This window comes from Rousettus aegyptiacus, unplaced genomic scaffold (assembly GCF_014176215.1).
Source record: "Rousettus aegyptiacus isolate mRouAeg1 unplaced genomic scaffold, mRouAeg1.p scaffold_m13_p_1, whole genome shotgun sequence".
Lineage (NCBI taxonomy): Eukaryota > Metazoa > Chordata > Mammalia > Chiroptera > Pteropodidae > Rousettus > Rousettus aegyptiacus.
In genome coordinates this window covers 126,705,033-126,723,873 of record NW_023416284.1, presented here as the reverse complement: position 1 = coordinate 126,723,873, position 18,841 = coordinate 126,705,033, and the positions used below count along the sequence as shown (strand labels likewise).

At 33.5% G+C, this 18,841-nt stretch overlaps 1 protein-coding gene across 1 annotated transcript in view; it reads left to right on the top strand.

The window, feature by feature from the left end:
* ME1 (malic enzyme 1) overlaps positions 1-18,841 on the top strand; it is a 143,274-nt gene that overhangs the window by 20,791 nt on the left and 103,642 nt on the right. Inside the window, exons 2-3 of the mRNA XM_016118648.2 lie at positions 1,196-1,329; positions 5,370-5,519. Coding sequence (XP_015974134.2) covers positions 1,196-1,329; positions 5,370-5,519 — 284 coding nt within the window. The remainder of the gene's footprint in view (positions 1-1,195; positions 1,330-5,369; positions 5,520-18,841) is intronic.

Sequence of the window (18,841 nt, the reverse complement as noted above, 5' to 3'; positions counted from 1 at the left end):
GTCTGTTATTCACTGGCATGAACCAAATTGTTCTATTCCAAGTAATAAACTTTCTCCAAACTCAGGAGTCACTCACTATCTTTCCGCCATAAGACAATTTCAGGGGCAGAGGAGGATGGCTGTAGAATCCCCCAGTGTAAAGATAGTGAACACATTCCTCTCCATCCCGGTTGTCTAAGAAACATCAGCGGCAGTCACAAATAGTGAACCTGACCATCATCAATGTTGGTGCACTTTTGCCAGACCCATAGGCAAAGCAGTCACAATCTAGTCTGAGAGGCTTCTTGGGCTTCAGTATCTCCAGGGGGAGGAGGATTCCTTTCTCTAGGGGAACTGCTTAGTCCAGTCTTCCAGATTAATGACTACTGGGGTTTCTTTGCTATTACTACCCCTTTTATTATATCCTTGCAAGTGTCTTAGGTCCATTCTGAATTTTTGCACCAACCCATCAGCTCTATTTTTTTTTTCAAGCCTCATAGTTTCTTTATTATTGCTTTGTATAGTCAATGTTCATGTAAACAAATAATACAGCATAGGTATAATTATAGGGTCTAATGGACACACTGGGTGAGTCTTGGAAAGCTTTAGAGAAGAGAGAGCATTTGAGGTAAGGCTTGAAGGGCAGAGAAGCAGAAAAGACATTCTTGACCACAGTGTCATGGAAGAATAAAAGGGTGTGGTGTGTCCGGGCAGTAGTGAGAAGTTTTGCATGATTAGAAGTGTATAAAAATAAATGTAGTAGATAACTTGGGAAAGGAGTGTTGGAACAGGTGCTTCAATCATATATAAGGCATTTCCTGACCTATTTTATTGGGAAAAGCACAGCAGATCATAGGTAACCTACTTGCATTCATAATTTCAAAATCTCAATAACTTCTATTTTTATATTTAATGATATTAATTATGATATATATTCATTGGCATGCCTTCATATCTTTTTCTCCTATTACCTAATTTCATCTTAGCAATATGTGAGTGTTACAGATCTGAAAATATAGTATTCTAATATTTAAAGTTGGAGAAACTAAGGTAATAAGAGATTGCCTGACCTACTCACAGCCAAGTGGCCAGGTTTAACATAATGCCAGATCTTCTGATTCTTAATTCCATATACTTGTTGGATTTTCTTTGTGTAAATAAATGCTTTTTTTTTGTCTTTTTCCCCCCCAAATGATTTTTTTTTTTCTCTCCATAGGACTTGGCTTTTACCTTGAAAGAGAGACAGCAATTGAATATTCATGGATTATTGCCACCTTGCTTCATCAGTCAGGATATCCAGGTCCTTAGAATAATCAAAAATTTTGAGCGTCTGAACTCTGACTTTGACAGGTAACACATTCCTTTTTATGTTTCTCTAAGGCAATTATAGCTTACTTTTTATGAGATAGTTAAAATATTTAGCGATTTGGAAAGAATAGCCAACTCTGAGAATTTGCCTTTAAATATAATGGTGTTTTTTTTTTTTTAAATGTACCCCCCCCCCCCCGTAGGAACATTAAATAAAGTAAAGTTTTCTTTTCTAAACTATATCCTCAGAGACTACTTTTCTCTGTGATAAAATTGCTCCTATAAAGGTAAGTTGTCAGGAAATGCCATTCTAGACAGAGCAAAACATGTTAAAGTGGCTTTTAGCCAGACTGTAAGTACATTGTAGGTAAAACTGCACTTTTTCAACTTCCAAACTTGATTCAAACACTAGTGCCAACTTAGGTCACTTACTTTGTTTAGAATTCCATTTCCATATTTATACAAAGATAAAGGTAACAATGTTCCTTAGGTCGAAATCCTGGCTGTATCTCACTAGCACTGGGGCCTTGAGCAAACCACTAGAACTACCGTCAGGACTCCTGTATATGTCTTTCCCTCTTCTTTTGACTCTGCCCTTTCTTATTAAGGCACTGGAGTTCTCTCTAAACCTCAGAGTTTTCATTGTGGGTTGAAGAGAATAATAGTTATTTGAAAATACTGTTGTGAAGATTAGAAATAGCAGCTAACCCAATGCGTAGTAAGTATTCATATTTGTCAGGGTTCTCCAGAGAAGCAGAACTAATGGAATGTGTGTGTGTGTGTGTGTCTTTCTGTCTGTCTGTCTGTCTATCTATCTATCTATCTATCTATCTATCATCTATCAATCAATCATCTATTTAATCTCTATATCTATCTACTTACCTATCATCTATCTTATCTACCTACCTACATACCTGCCTTCCTACCTACCTACTTATTATCTATCTATCCATCTATCTATCCATCCATCCATTAACCTACCCCATCAATCCGCCCCTCTACACACACTTACACACTTATACACACATATATATCACATCTTGTTGGATAGAGATATATATTTATTTCAAGGAAATGGCTTACTTGACTATAGAGCAGCCTAAGTCCTAGATCTGTAGGTAGACTGGCAGGCCGGGGACCAAGAGAAGACTTGCAGTTCGAGTCCAAAGGCAGTCTGCTAGTAGAGTTCCTTTTTCCTGGGATGTTGACGAGAATAATTTATAACAATAATAATAACAGAGTAGCAGTCCGAATTCCCTTTGGTAGGCAGGGTCAATCACCCTATCCAGCACAATAATTTCCTTCTTTGCTTGCTGATTCAGAGCCATGTGGTGCCCATAGTGGTTAGTGGCAGTCTTAACTTCCAGTTCAGTGGAATCATTGTCTCCTCATAGAAACATTCCTTACTTTGGAACTAAGACTGTTAGATCAGCAGAGCATAAGGTCATGGGGACAGGAAGCAGAAATTTTGCTAGTAGGTCACTAGGAATAAAAGTGAGTGGTGCCACTTTCATTTTCACCCCTTGATTCCTGGACTTGTGAATCCTGGCTATAGAAGAAATAGCACCACATCAGACACTGATTCAGAGCATTCATAGCCCCCTGGAGAACCTTGACCCAGCTTTGTAAGGTATTACCACCTAGCTGGTGTTATAACTGAATCTTTAGAAGGCCATTCCACCATTTATCAAGCCAGCTGCTTCAGGATGGTGGGGAAACATGGTGAGACTAGTGAATTCCATGAATATGACCCAGTGCCACACTTAATTTGCTCTGTAGTGAGTTCTTTGATCAGAAACAATGCTTTGTGAAATATCATAATGGGGATAAGGCATTCCGTAAGTCCACAATGGTAATTTTGGCTAAAGCATTGTGTGCAAGGAAGGCAATTCTATACCCAGAGTAAGTGTCAATTCCAATAAGAACAACACTGCCCCTTCCATGATGGAAGCAGTCCAGTGTAATCAACCTTCTGCAAGGAGCTTGCTGATCGCCCTGTGAAATGATGCCATATCAGGCACTCAACGTTAGTCTCTGGCAGATTGGGCACTCAGCAGTATCTATAGCCAGGTCAGCCTTGGTGAGTGGAAGTCCATATTGCTGAGCCCACGTATAACCTCCATCTCTGCCATGGCCACTTTTTTTCATGAGCCCATGGGTGATGACAGAGGCAGCTGGGGAAAGAGGTTGACTCATTTTGTCCAGTTGTATATATTTGCTGCTTTTTAAACTTCTTCACTATTTCTTCATTTGTTACTTAAGTCCTTATTTCAGCTTCTTACATTTTTACTTTATATTCTTTTCCTGGGCTATTTTATTGACTACCTCCTAAGAGCTGGTGACTTTCATAAACTGTTCTTCAAATATATATTGAGCATCAACTCAGTGTCATGATCTTTTAGATATCGGGATTATAGACAATGATCTGTGCCCTCATTGAACCTAGGTAAATTATTTTTCAATATTATTAAAAATAATAAATAGCAAAATAATGAGTAAATTATTTAATATGCTAGAAAATGATAAGTGTTAATGGAAAAAAAAAAGGAAAAGGTAAAGTAGGGTAAGGGGGACTGGGAATGCTTGAGGTTGGTATGGTCAGTTTGCATTGTTAAATTGGGTGATCAGGATAGACTTCATAGAGAAGGTGACTTATGAGCAAGTAATCAAAGGAAGTGAGGTAGCTACCCATGAAAAATTCTGGAGAACAATGTTCTTTAGCTGGTATGTTCAAGGATCAGCACGGAAGCCTGTGTCTGGAGCAGAATGAGGGGAAGAATGGTAGGTTGGAAGAGGAAGTTAGTGAGGTAATATAGGACAGATTATGTACAGCTTTAAAGGCAACTAAAGGTCTTTTGTTGTTGTTCTGAATGAAAAGGGAAGCTAGTCAAAGTTTTGAACAGAAAATCAACATGATCTGAGCTGTATTTTAATGACTGGCTGCAATGGTGAGAACAGAATGTAGGCTGGAAGAGCATTTAGGAGGCTATTAAAATAATCCAAGTAAAAGATGATGGCGATGCAGATCTGGGGTAGTAGCGATGCAGGTGTTTAGATTTTGAATATATGTTGAAGGTAAAGCCAACATAATTTCCTACTATATTAGAGGTGAGTTTTAGAGAGCTTTCATAGAAGAAGAAAAAACAATAAAGAAATGGAAAATGAGTGAGATAGAAGGAAAACCAAGAGAATATAATGGCCTAGAGTCAAGTATTGAGCTCTAGGGAACGCCACTTGTGTAAAATGTTCTGGTAAGTAAAATAAGGGGAGGTGTGAGAATTGATCATTGGTTTAAAAATGATTGCTTATATTGAATCAATTTTAGCATATCTAAAAGTCATCACCTTCTTCCCAAATGTTAATGTTTTGGGTTGGTATAACCATCCATTGACCAAACATTAAAATTCCGTGTCTCTGACACCAAATCCTGTGCATTTTCAGCTATTCCAGGGAATGGAAATCAATCTAAAAAGGCTTGTAAGATTGTTAAATACAATTTGAAAGATTTTTTTTTTAAGTTGTACCAAGTTTTATTCTATAACCCGTTTAAGGTTGTAGATAACATCATAAGGTTGATTGTAGAAGGATAACTCGGTCAAAAATGCCTCTAGAAAGAAAAAGACCATTTGATACAAATAATAATAAAAGTCTTTTGAACTTGTCTACCTTAGTAATTTTTAAAGTTGGTGTTGCATTCCTTATTTTCTGTTTTGTTATTTCCCTTGGTTATTTAGCACTGCAAGTTAAAAAATGAAGTCTTTGTATTTACTCACTAAGTTAATGCTTAAGCTGTAGTGGTATTTTCATGTCTTTCCTTTTAAAACAGGAATAAAGTCTTTCATATATTAAATAAAACTGTGCTATTTCAGCAATATTTTAATGTTTGAATGACACTAGTTTAGTTTACGGTTCTTCATTCTTTGTGGTGTTTAAGAACATTTCTAAAGTCTTTTTTGATCAGATGTTTCCTATGTGACCTAAAAAATACTTCATACTTTGTTGAAAAATGTTTAATTTGATTTCTAAGGAGCTATTTCATGACTTTGTTGGACTATAGACCTCATTATGTCAAATTTCCACAGGTATCTTCTCTTAATGGATCTTCAAGATAGAAATGAAAAGCTCTTTTATAGAGTGCTAATGTTTGACATTGAGAAGTTCATGCCTATTGTTTATACCCCCACTGTGGGTCTGGCTTGCCAGCAATATAGTTTAATATTTCGGAAGCCAAGGTATGTAAACTTTTATTTTAAATACATACAACTTGTTGTGTCTTTATTTTTCTATAAAGTTTTTGCAATAATTAAAAAAATATTGAATTGAGTTTTGGAAAATCTAAATCAAACTTTATTTAAAAGAACATGGACTATAAACATATATAGCATTAAAAATATTTTCTTTCTAGATTTAAGATCGTGGGAAAATATTTCTTTATAAACCAATTTAGGTTTCTTTTTATAGACAATCAGTGAATTTGTTTTTTATTTGGAAAGAAAATAATTTATCATAATTAAGCTTATCTTTGAGATGTTAATTACCACTATTATGTATAAGTTTTACAAGTTAAAGATTCCAAATTTTTCTGAAAATAGAATATTATTTTTTAAATCGAGTTGGCATTAAAGTAGATCTTTTGTTGATTTCCCTTAAGTGAAATAGTAGTCATCTTGAAAGATGAATAGAAATAGAATACAGTTTTTCTGAATCTATAGCTTTATTTTATTCAGTATATTACTTTAAATATTTTTGAAGCAAGGAACAATTGAAATAAATATTAATACTTTTAACACCAGCAACAGCAAAAGTTCAAGTTGAATGTATTTGTGCTACATAAAGTTCTGATTTTAAAGATAAAAAGAAGTGTTTATAGGATTACACCTCAAATAGAAAAGCCTATTAGAAGTACTGTCGTTGAAAGGAGTATTTCAGAGGTAATATCTGGAAGTTAGATTGAATATGTGGATTTCACATAGATGGATGTAGTGGTAATATTTAGCATACTTGTGTCACATTACTCTTTGTATAAAGAAAAGAAGAGTTAGGAGAATAAGAGTTAGAATTTAGCTGGTATATGTATTGTGATGAATATTTTGGGGTATATGAGTATATTTTTTATCACAGAAATAGTACATTTTTATTATTGAAAAAATGAGAAAATGGAAATATACAGAAGGATGAAATATTTTAAAAATACCTTGTGTTATCATACCAAAAATTCCAATACACACAAATTCATTCTGTGTTCCTTATAGAAAGAATCATATTATATAAACTGTTTTTTTTATCTTATTATTTTCTCTGAGTGATACTTATCATCTGTGTATTTCTTTAAAATATACATAAGGAAAGAATCTTAAGAAAAGTATAACTGTATAAAGCAGCTATTTTAAAACTTAGCTGCTTTTAAAATATAAAATATTTAAGCATATTTATTGAAATTCTAACTTTTCTATTAGATACTGACAAATGCTAACAACCATAAGAAATGTGGAAGAGCTTATCTTAAAGCATTTTTGAGTTGAAGTTGACATAGAAATCTTGATAGCAATTATTTTTGAGCACTTACTATGTACTAGACGATTTTCTAAGGGCTTGAGATACTTTGGTATATGTATAAATCTAAGAGCAGAAGAGACAGACAGGGAAATAAAAAATAAGTAGCTTGTCTAGCATATTTGAAAGTAATAAGTGTTATAGAGAATAAACGAGTAGAGCAGGGAAAAGGGGATGCGGAGTGTCAGTTGCTTTGGGGGAGGAGGAAGTTGCAATTTTAAATAGCAATAATGTAGGCCTATCGGAAGATGATTTGGAAGGAGTGAGAAGACTAGTCATGTGGATACAAGGGGAGACATGCAGTGGGCAGGAGGATAGTTAGTGTAAGGTCCCTGAGTGGGAACATGCCCAGAGACCAGGAGCAGCACAGAGACCAGGGTGGCTGGAGTGGAGTGAGAGAAGGGGAGAGTAGCAGATGAGGTCATAGATTTAAGATAAATGAGAATGTACAATACCTGTAGTTTCTTGTAGGATATTTTAAAGAACATTGGCTGAACATTACAGAACATTACTGTTAGTTAAATTGGTAGAAGAATCAGGTAACCTGTTTAGCAGGCTATTGCAGTAAACCCAGTGATGGTGGCTCAGATAAGGAGAATAGCAGTAGAATTAAGGGTAAGAGTTCAGATTCGAGATAAAGAAAAAGGAAGTAACAAGGATTTTATGTTGGATTGGAGGCTTCCTAGAGCAGTGGTAAAAAGTATGGGCTCTGGACTACCTGTTTTTACTTACTGGGTTTATTTGTTTTAGTCTCAAATTATTTAATCTCTCTGCACTTCAGTTTCCTTCTCTATAACATAGGATTATACTATAGACCACCATCCTTTATTCACATTTTTTAAATACAAAACTTTGAAAACCAAAACATTAAAAAAAAAAATCTCATTTGGGAGAAAACCTGATCTATCTGAGCCCATGTGGTAGCAAAACTTGAACTGAACTTATATATGAATATTTATAGTCTTTACCTGACTTAGTGTCATTGTTTTTCTTTAGAACTGTTAATGTATTTGATTATAGGAGGCTTTATTGGAAACAAATAATTCAGGCATGCAGGTAGGTAGGTAGCTAGCTAGCTAGCTAGAGAGGAAGAAAACGATGATGGGGGAGGAAGTAAGGTAGGAGGTAAGAGGGTATTTATATAGCAAAATGCTCTTAAATGTTGAATCTAGATGCAGTATTTATTGTATTCTTCAATTTTTCCACAGTATTTTAAATTTAAGAGAGGAATGCTTTTCTCACAGGAAAAGTAAAATTTCTAAAACAAGTTCTGTATGATCTCTTTATGGAAGTTTCCTGTCACATTTATTTTTAATATGTATATTTTGTTAAACTTTTGATGATTTTGAAATTGTTTAGTAGAATAATTCTCATGGCTTCTCCCATAATTAGAAAAAGGGAACTTGTTTGTATTGAGATTTTTGTATTTAATTAGAAAGGAAGCTGTGATTGTCTTTGAATAATAATGATGGATCTTCCAGGCATCATTAACATATGCACTAGACTTTTTTGTTTGTAAGCCAAAATTTACAAATGTCTATTTAAACCTTTCCTACTGCAATAGCAGGTGTTCTAAGACATTCAAAAAGTAAACAGGACTATACTTATGTTTAGTTTGTGAATTTGGTGGTAGTTATTAGGAGCATAATAAATTAAAATTAAGAGTTAATAGTACAAGTACTGAGTGTAATACAGTTGCAAATAGGTATATCTTTTGACCTCATGTTTTTTAATATATCTTAATGATCTGATGTTTTTCTATGACTAGATATTTATTTTTCATTTTGAATATGGCATCACGATCTGGCTAGATATCCAAAAATAAATTCTTATGTGAATACTGCTACTGCCAATTTTTTTTTTTCTAAGGTATGGAAAAAGGATGCTGGAATATCTTTTCTCCTAATGCTGGAATATCCATTTATTGGTTTTGTATGGAATTTCTGTTTTCTTTGGCATAGATACTTTCTGTGAGTTTTTCACTATATCATGGATAATCATTTTTAAGAATAGTATTGAGCTTGCTTGCATTATATTGTTTCCATGTGCCCGTAACATTTTAGTTTTTGCAGATCCAATATATGGTAGTACAATATGCTTATGTTAGCATACCTAATTGTGGCTGATAGGGGTGTGAGTTTTGGAAACTAGAAATAATTCTTTGTATTTTTGCAGAATACTGAGTTTACTGTATTACTGAAATTACTTGTATTCTGTGACTCTTTTTTAAAAAGAAATGTTTTGTGAAAATTAATAATGTAGGTATATGTAAAAGACAGCTAAAGCAGATTTCTATTATTTGGAAATATTTTTACTTGCTATATTTTACATTGCATTTTCCAAGAATCATCTCTCATCTCTTATGAATTCTTATTAGCTACATATAATTTTATCATGCCTTTGGCAATAAATCACATTCCTACTTTTGATATTTCTAATGTTCCATCAAAGTACTCTCAGTCTTTTTTGTTGGCATTTTACTATTCATTTAGTCCTAGCTAGATTGTAAGCCTTTTTAGAGAAGGGATCATATTTTATAAATTACTGTATTTCTCATCCTGTGTAGGCTTAGTGCCTGTTGGTGCCTCATAGAAATACTAACTTAATATTACTCTATTCATCCACTCACATAGAAAACCATAAAGTATTGATAACATTCTTTATTTCTTCTACTGTTTAAGCATATTATTCTAACAGGTAAATTCTCATAGATAATAGATCTGAAAGAAATTGGATTTACACTAAGGAATCAGGCAGTGAGAAAGTAAAATTTTAATTAAATATAGACAATACAACTTTAAACACTTATACTCTTTTCAACTACTCATCTTTATACAGTAATTTACGGATATAAGTTTTGCAAAAAGAATGAGCTAATACAATAGTTTGTCGATGAGATTTAAAAAAGCTTTACAGAGTTTGATACAACTTGTACCGTTGATTGGTTTCCCAAAAGTTATGGTGAAAGAAGTGTCAGTGTTCAAATAATTGGAGAGAACCTGAATTAACTAAAATTAAACAGGATTCTTTAAGATTTTATAGAATAATCCCTATTTTTTCAAATTTTTGGAGGGTTAGATTTAATATAGATAATATACCTAGCATAATTCTTGGCACATAGTAGCTGTTCCCAAGTAGTTGTTACTACTCTCAGGTTTCTTGATGACTAAATGGATGATGGTGCCATTCACTGAGTTTAAGAATAATGGAATATGTTTGTAAGGGAGATAGAAGTTCTTTTTAGGACATGTTGAGTTTTAAATGTCTTTGGGACTTCCAAGTAGGGAATGTCTAGTAAGTATTTAAATGTATGGACTTGGAAGTCAGTAGATAATGTATTTAAAGCTCCTAGTATTTAAGTTAAATTATACATGCTCATATATCGTATCTGTTTTGATTTTGACAATGATGAAGATTAACAGTAAGACTAATTGTCGAAGAGAATAATTCATTAAGATGTTTTATTTTTTTAGTTTTATTTTTTCCTGGAAAATTCTTAGGGCAATGCATAAAAGGAAACATTAAGATGAACGAAAACAAAATACTAAAATAGTGTTTCTGCATTTAGTGATTATGGTATATAATCTTTCTAATATGTTGCTGTATTCAGTTCGCTAGTATCCTATTTAGGATTTTTGCATCTGTGTTCATGAGAGATATTGGTGTGTAGTTTTCTTTTTTTTGTGTGTGTGTTATCTTCACCAAGTTTTGGTATCGGGATAATATTGGCCTCATAAAATGAGTTGGGAAGTATTGCCTCCTCTTTGATTTTTTGAGAGTTTGAGGAGAATAGGTATTAAATCTTCTTTGAATGTTTGGTAGAATTCACTGGTGAAGCCATCTGATCCTGAACTTTTGCTTTTTGGTAGGTTTTTGATGATTATTTCAATTTCCATACTGCTCAGAGGTCTATTTAGATTTCCCAGTTCTTCATGATTAAGTCTAGGAGGGTTATTAATTTCTAAGAACTTGTCCATATCTTCTAGGTTATTAAATTTGCTGTCACATAATTTTTCATAGTATTCTTGTATGATCCTTTGTATGTCTGCAATATCTGTCATAACTTTGTCTCCTTCATTCCTGATTTTATTTGTGTCCTTTCTCTTTTTTCTTTAGTGAATCTAACCAGAGGTTTGTCAATTTTATTAACCTTCTCAAAAAACCAGCTCTTTGTTGCATTTATTTTTTTCTATTGTCTTTTTGTTTTCAATTTTATTTAATTCTGCTCTAATTTTGATTATTTCCTTCTTTCTGATGATTTGGGCCTTCATTTATTCTTTTTCTCATTTTTTGAGATAGGCCTGTAATGATATGAACTTTCCTCTTATTGCTGCTTTTTTTGTGTCCCAAAAGTTTTGATATTTTGTACTTCTTTCTCATTTGTTTCTATGTATCTTTTGATCTTTTATGACCCAGTTGTTCTTCAGTAGCATGTTGTTTAATGTCTGCATATTTGTGGTTCATCCTGCTTTCTTTTTACAGTTGGTTTCCAACTTCAAAGAATTATGATCAGAGAATAGAGTTGGTGTGATTTCAGTCCTCTTATATTTGCTGAGGCTAGTTTTGTGTCCTAGCATGCATTCAATCCTTGAGAATGTTCCATGTACACTGGAGAAAAATGTATAGCAGCTGTTTTGGGATGAAAGATTCTGTAAATGTCAATTATGTCCAATTGGTCTATTGTGTCATTTAAGGATGTTATTTCCTTATTGATTTTCTGTTTGGACAATTTGTCCATATCTGACAATGGGGTATTTAGATTCCCTATGGTGGTAGTGTCTTGGTCAATTTCTCCTTTTAAGTCTGTTAGGAACTGCTTTATATATTTTGGGGCTCCCTGAATGGGAGCATAGATATAAATAAGTGTTGTCTTTGTGATGTATGGTTCCCTTTCTCATTATGAAGTGTCCCTCAGTATCTGCCTTTACCTTTTTTATCTTGAAGACTATTTTGTCCGATAAAAGTACAGCCACATCCACTTTTCTCTGAATGCTGTTTACTTGGATTATCATTTTCCACCCTTTCACTTTACGTGTATATTTTTCTTTGGAACTGAGGTATGTCTCTTGAACGTTGGGTTTCGTTTTTCAATCCAATATGCTACTATGTGTGTTTTTATCAGTGAGTTCAGTCCATTTACATTTAGGGTGATTATTAAAATATGAGCTTTTCCTACAGCTATTTTATCTTTTGCTTTCTGGTAGCTCAATGTGTCTATTGCTTTTTTGTCCTTGTGTTTCTGTTTTTTTCTTTTGGTAGGGTTTTGTGGATTTTCCCTCTGATCCTTCTTGTTTTATGTTGTACACTTACTTCAGTTCTGAATTTCTTGTGTGTGGTTACCATTAAGATTATGTAAAGGATAGTTATATGTATATAGTTGTTCATTTTCTTCTGCACGTGCCTTATCTCCATTCCCCTTTGCAAATATGGATCTTTACTCCTTCTTTTCTGTTATTGTCTCATATTGTCTTAATGTATGCTGAATATTCATTTCTAACTTGCAATCAATTTATCTTCTTAACATTTAAGCTTATAATACCCTGTTATTAATAAGGTTTGCAATATCATGCATCTATCTGTCTACTAGTTGTCTTACTCATAGTTATGTATTTTTTTGTTATTTTGTTTCAGGTGGCCTGACCCCTTTCAGTATTTTCTATAATGCAGGCCTTGCAGGGGAAAATTCCTCCAACTTTTGTATGTCTGTAAAGGTCTTTATTTCTCCATATCTAAAGGAAAGCTTTGCTGAATATACTATTCTTGGCTGGTAATTCCTTTTAGTTAATAGTGTGAATATTTGGTTCCACTCCTTTCTTGCTTATAAGGTTCATTTTGAGAAGTCCGAAGATAGTCTAATGGATTTTCCTTTATAAGTTACTATCTTCTTTTCACTAGCTGCCTTGAAAATTCTTTTTGTCATTAATTTTTGACAATTTTGATATAATGTTTCTTGGAGAAGGCCTTTTGGATTGAAATAATTGGCTGTTGTGGTAGCTTCTTGGACTCGAAGATCCAGCTCATTCCATAGAAATGGAAAATTCTCATCAACTATTTGAATATACTCTCTGTTCCCTTCTCCTCCTCTTCTCCTTCTGGTATACCCATTATTCTTATGTTGCTTTTTCTGATGGTGTCAGATAGTTCTTGAATACTTCCTTTTTTTTTTTTTTTTCATTCTCAGGTTGCTCTTTTCTTCCTTCTGAGTCATTTCTAGATTTCTGTCTTTGATATCACTGATTCTTTCCTCCATCTGGTCAGCTCCATTTCCTAAGCTTGCTATTTTATTCTTTACCTCTTTTAATATATTCTTTGTCTTTAGAAGTTCTATTTGGTTCTTTTTCAGGGTTTCAGACTCTTTGCCAGAAAACTTATTTCATTGGTCTATTTTGGTTCTAAGCTCTTGGAATTATTATTGATCTGTCTTGCATCTCATTGAGTTTTTTCATTAGTACAGGCCTAGAATCTCTGTCATTTCAATCACATATTTATATGTCTTTGAGCTTATTTTCTGGAGATTTTTCTCTTTCTGAGCTGCCTTGTCTCCTTGGTTGTTCATGGTGTCTGTTGGACTATTTCTCCACTTGGGCAGTAACAGGAGTATACTCTGCTTTTCTCCAGTAAGAAGATTTATTATATAGAGGCCTCTGTTTAGCTTGTTGCTAAGAAGATGTTTTTCTTTTGATTTCCAGTAGCTGGCATCCAACTCTCTTGGATCTCTGCTTTAAGGCTACTAATGCTTTTTATCTCTCTGGCTGATTTACCGAACATTTAAACCGCAACCAGTTACTCTTGGTCCTAGCCCATGTCTGTGGTACCAGCCTTGGTTTTTGTTTCAATACCAGTTGTGCACATTCTCCTGGGGCTCCATGGTGCTGGGTCTGGGAGGATATGGGGTGGAGGAAAGGCGTGCTCTGGGTTGGTAGGTGGTGGTTGCTGCTAGGGCCCGTGTCTCAGCCTCCTGCTTCGCAGCGGCGGCTGCTAAGATGCAGCTGTTGCCCCTCTGCACCTTTTGCTCTGATCCCTGGCTCTGCTGCATGGAACTCACTGATCCCTCAGGCAGGGATTTTGGGGGAACCGGCCTCAGTTTCTTCTCTTCCCCTCCTCCTTGCAGGAAGCTCCGCCTGTGTGCAGCAGCCTCTTTGTTCCTCCTAATCTATCCTGGAGCCTTTCACAGTTCCAACCTTTTGAAGCTCTTATACACAGATCACTCACTCAGACATGCTTGTATGCAGGTTAGCTGTTATTTGTTGAGTTTTAGATGCTCAGCTTATTGTTAATTTAAGGAGGGAGATCCAGCGAGATCCCTCTCTCTGCCATGCTTCTGATGTCGCTCTAACTTACCTATCTTATTTTAAAGTATGACAGAAAGCACTACATAGTAGAATTTTTTAAAAAAGATATGATACAAGTTAGATGAAATGTCTGGACTATTTCAAGTCTGTATCCTCAATTGATTTTTTTAAGAAATACTTATTTTCAAAAAGTTGATTTTCATTTATTATTGAGATTTAGATGATTTCTTGAACTACTAATTAATTCAAGTTAACTGTTTTTTACTGAATAGACTAAATATTACATTTATGAAAATGTATATGTGACTTTAGTTAAATAGCAATGAGGTAGAGTATCCTCTCTCTTAAGTACTAGAAATTCAGTGTGTGCCCAGAAGTAGTTTAAAATACCAAACTATCATCTTTCCTAAGTATTGCCTTAATTAGGAAAAATTTGAAGAATGGAAAAAATGTATGAGTTAAACATTTATTATTCATATCAAAACTAAGGATTGTCTAAATTTATATGTAGACATATAAATCTCTTTAGCAAGGCAGTGAAACATATCTTTTACAGTAAAAGGCCCTTAAAAGTATAAAGTAACAGTTCATCAAGTTTCCATATTCATCTAGAGACTTAGATGTGAAAAACTTAAATGGAAATTTAAGTTTAGGATCCAAAAATCACTTTGACACAATCTTTGTGGCACACCCAGTTGTTTTGATTTATGTTTACACATAGCATATGGAGAATTAAGAAAAAATGCCAAGTTTTTTATTTCTAGTAGTATTTATGACTGCGTATTAATTGGGGCATTATTATGTATTTATAAGAAGGATTATAAACTCCCATTGTCATTACTAAAATTAAATAATTTTTAAAAAGGGAGGCAATAATTATTTGCATCAAATACTCAGATCACATCTGTATCTAGTGTTGGATGCCATATTTTTGAAGGGTCATTAGCAAACTGAGATATATCGAGAGGAGTAACCAAAGCAGTGATAGTTATTGAAACCTTGTTATATGAAAAAGAGTCATGGGAAATAGAAATGTTTAGCCTAAAAGAAAAGACTTGCAAGGGATATAGTTAAAAAGACTTTCATGTGAAAAAAGAGTATACTTGCATGGTATAGCCTTAGAATGTAGAACTAAAATCAGTGGGTGGAAGTTATTACAGGGCTATAGATTTAACTTCAACATGAAGGAAAATTTCTGGTAATCTAATTGACATTGGAATAGATTTCTTTATTCTTCATCATTGAAAATATTTATGTTATTTGGATAATGATTGGTCATACAATTAATGTGAGTCTTGCATTGGGTGTGATTATAAAATAGTTGAATTCTAAGGTCACTTTTAACTAGAAAATACCATGAATTTTTTAAAAAGCAGCCTACAGATGAATAATTCCAGATATTTGGAACATCTAAAATACGACTCACTCACACCTCATTTCAAGTAACAGTGTTTTCTAATTCAAGTTTTTAGTAAAAACTTTTAATCACAATTTTAAGAATTTAAAAAATAGATTTTCAAATAAGGAATTATTTAAACAGATTTAAAGTGATTTGATGATGCATCTCATCAGAACTCCTACTTCATCCCCCAAACAAATGCACAAAAACATGTCCGTTACACAGCTGTATCCTGGTTATAATATTTTAGTTTCAGCATTCTTCCAGTTTGAATGGACAAAAAGTTTAATGTTGATGTTTTCTCATTTAAAATAATTGCAATTTGATCTAATTTCTAATTTTCCTAGCTTGTCTGTGTATGATTTTAAACTCTCATTTACTTTTATGTTTTCCGTAATTTAGTTGCAGTTTAGCTAGTTGAGAAATTATTATGGGCAATTTTCTCTGAAGCAATGCTTCCACCCTTTCCCACAGGTCCCTGCTGCCCAAACCAGTAGTTGAGGAGAAATAGCCAGGTTAGAGTTTGCTTTTATTATTTTTTTCAAAATTTTCTGCGTGCTTTCTAGGTATAGTTTTGAAAATTTGAAGATTTCTTTTCATCAGGTTTTTGGATACAATAATCTTTATTTAATATGGTTTAAGAATTCTTTTATGTAACTAAAATGTTGATATTTGATCCTAGGTAATTTTATAGCATAAATTTTAATATAAAATATTTGATAGAATTACAAATTATGTACAATTTTAACATCATTGATAGATTATGTGACATAATGAAACCAACTTTACCATAGGCTAATTGATAGAAACAGAGTTAAGTTCCTTTGGCACATCATCAGTGTTAAAACAAAATGATGTTGAATGAAACAACATTGAGGAACTGCAGTATTTACCTACTTAAAATAAATCATGAAAGTTATTGATTTCATTTCTTTCTGAGCAAAGAAATTTCTCATTTAACATTATAAATCCTGATTTCAGTATATTGTCTTATGGCTGAATGACCTTTGTAATAATTTGGAGGATATCATATTTTACATATTTTAAAAAAGTAGTGCTGCCTTGTGAAATAAAGCATTTCATTATGAAATGAGGTAATTTATTTTAAAAGCTGAAAATGTGTAAGTATATTTCCTTTAATGGAAGAAGTTAATTTTTATTGACAGTCTGCCAAATAAATGCCATCTGTCTGATGAATTCAGTGTTACCTTAGGATTCTTTCCCATGTTTTCTACCATGGAAAAAAGTACTCTGGATTTTAACTATCAGAACAACATTTATTAATTTGTACTTAATTGGTATCATAATACTAGTTTTAAAATTAATAAATGAAGAGCTTATCTAAAATTATTTTTATGTACATTTTCAGTTCATATTTGTGAACAATAGTTGGGTTGTGGTATGTGGAAATGGAATCATAAACATTGGGCAGTTGTTGATTTTTTTTAACCTACTCATTTTATAACTGAAAATAGTCATTCCAAGGAAACTCAGTATCACCTGGGTAGTAAGTACTAGAGGTGGGACTTGAACTTGTGTTTTCTGTCTTCTATGCTTCTGTGTTAGTGTTCTGCAGAGAAACAAAAACAATTGTGTGTGTGTATCTGTGTGTATGTGTGAGAGAGAAGAGAGATTTATTTTAAGGAATTGGTTCACATAATTGTGCAGGCTAAAAGTCCAAAATCTTCATGGTAGGCTGACTGAGTGGAGACCTAGGAAAGAGTTATTGCTGTGGGTTGACTCTGAAAGTAGTCTGCTGGTAGAACTCCATCTTTGAGGAGGTTACTTTTCTAGTAAACCCCTCAGCTGATTGGACGAGGCCTATCACATTATGAAGGATAATATAGTTTACTTAGATTCTCCTAATGTAAATGTTAATCTCATGTAAAAATTATTTACACAGAAATATCTAGAATAATGTTTAACCAAAAATTTGGTTACCATGGTTAGCCAAATTGATATATAAAATTACCATTACATCTTCTCAGACCAAGGTTGAATCTTCTTATCTTAGATTGATTATGTTTTCTACTTTGGGTCTGAGTTGTTCAGAGAAGGTAGTACTCTTTTCTCATTGACTTGTATGTGTTCTGATTTGCAAAAGCTAAAAATCATGTATGTTATTTAATTAAAATTGTTCTCTCAAATACTAGAATGTTTACGTATAAATAATTTCATATATTGCTTTCTAGAAGAACTTAATCTTAATAGATACTTCATAGACTATTGTTCAAATATGCTTTCACTTTAAAAAGTTTCTAACACTAACTGATTTATTGGCAGTAATTTTCACATTTCAACCTATTTTTAGAAACTGTCAAGTAACATCATTGACAACCAAGTTCTTCCAGAAGGTTCCTGCTTTGTTTTCTTCCCAACTCAGCTAATTCTTCAAAATCTTTTTGTTGGTTTTCTGTGTTCATTATTTATTCTCTACTTCCTTCTTTAACAGAAATTTATAGAATGCCCACTGCATGCCAGATACTTTACTGGTCTGAATGTAGGTAAATAAAAGACATATTTCCTGCCGTTGTGGAATTTACAGGTAGTATTCAAGTGGACAAAGGAATACATGAGTATAGCTTGTTGTGTTGTGAAGGAAATGAACAGAGGATAGTGATAAAGAATAACAAGGGAATTTCTTTTCATACTGTAGTCAGAGATGTGTCTCTGAGGAAATGGTATTTAAGCTGACACTGAAGGATGAGGAGTCACCTTGTGAAAACCAAGAAAACAGCATTCGAAGCTGAGGGAATAGCATGTTCAAAAAGTCTAGAGGTGGAGAGCTTGGCATGAAATGAAGTTTGAAGTAGTCAGAACTCTTGTGGGTCATTGTAGAGTCTCATTGTTATTCTTAATCTGTTTGAGGAGCCACTGTATTTGAAGCAAAAGAATGATGGCATCTAGTTAAAGTTTTAAAAAGTTACAGTAGTCCCTCCTTATCTTGGGTTTTGCTTTTCTCGGTGTCAGTTAGAAATCTGTGGTCAATTATGATCTGAAAATATTAATTTTCAGAAATAAACAATTTATAAGTTTCAAATTGAGCACCATTCTGAGTAGTGTGATGAAATCTACATCATCCTGCCAGGGATGTGAATCATCCTTTTGCCCAGCATCTCTATGCTGTATATGCTCCTCACTATTAGTCAGTAGCCGTCTTGGTTGTCAGATCGACTACTGAGATATCTCAGTGCTTCAATTCAAATCACCCTTATTTTACTTAATAACGGCTCCAAAGCATAAGAGTAATGATGCTGTCAATTTGTATATACCAAAGAGAAGCCGTAAAGTGCTTCCTTTAAGTGAAAAG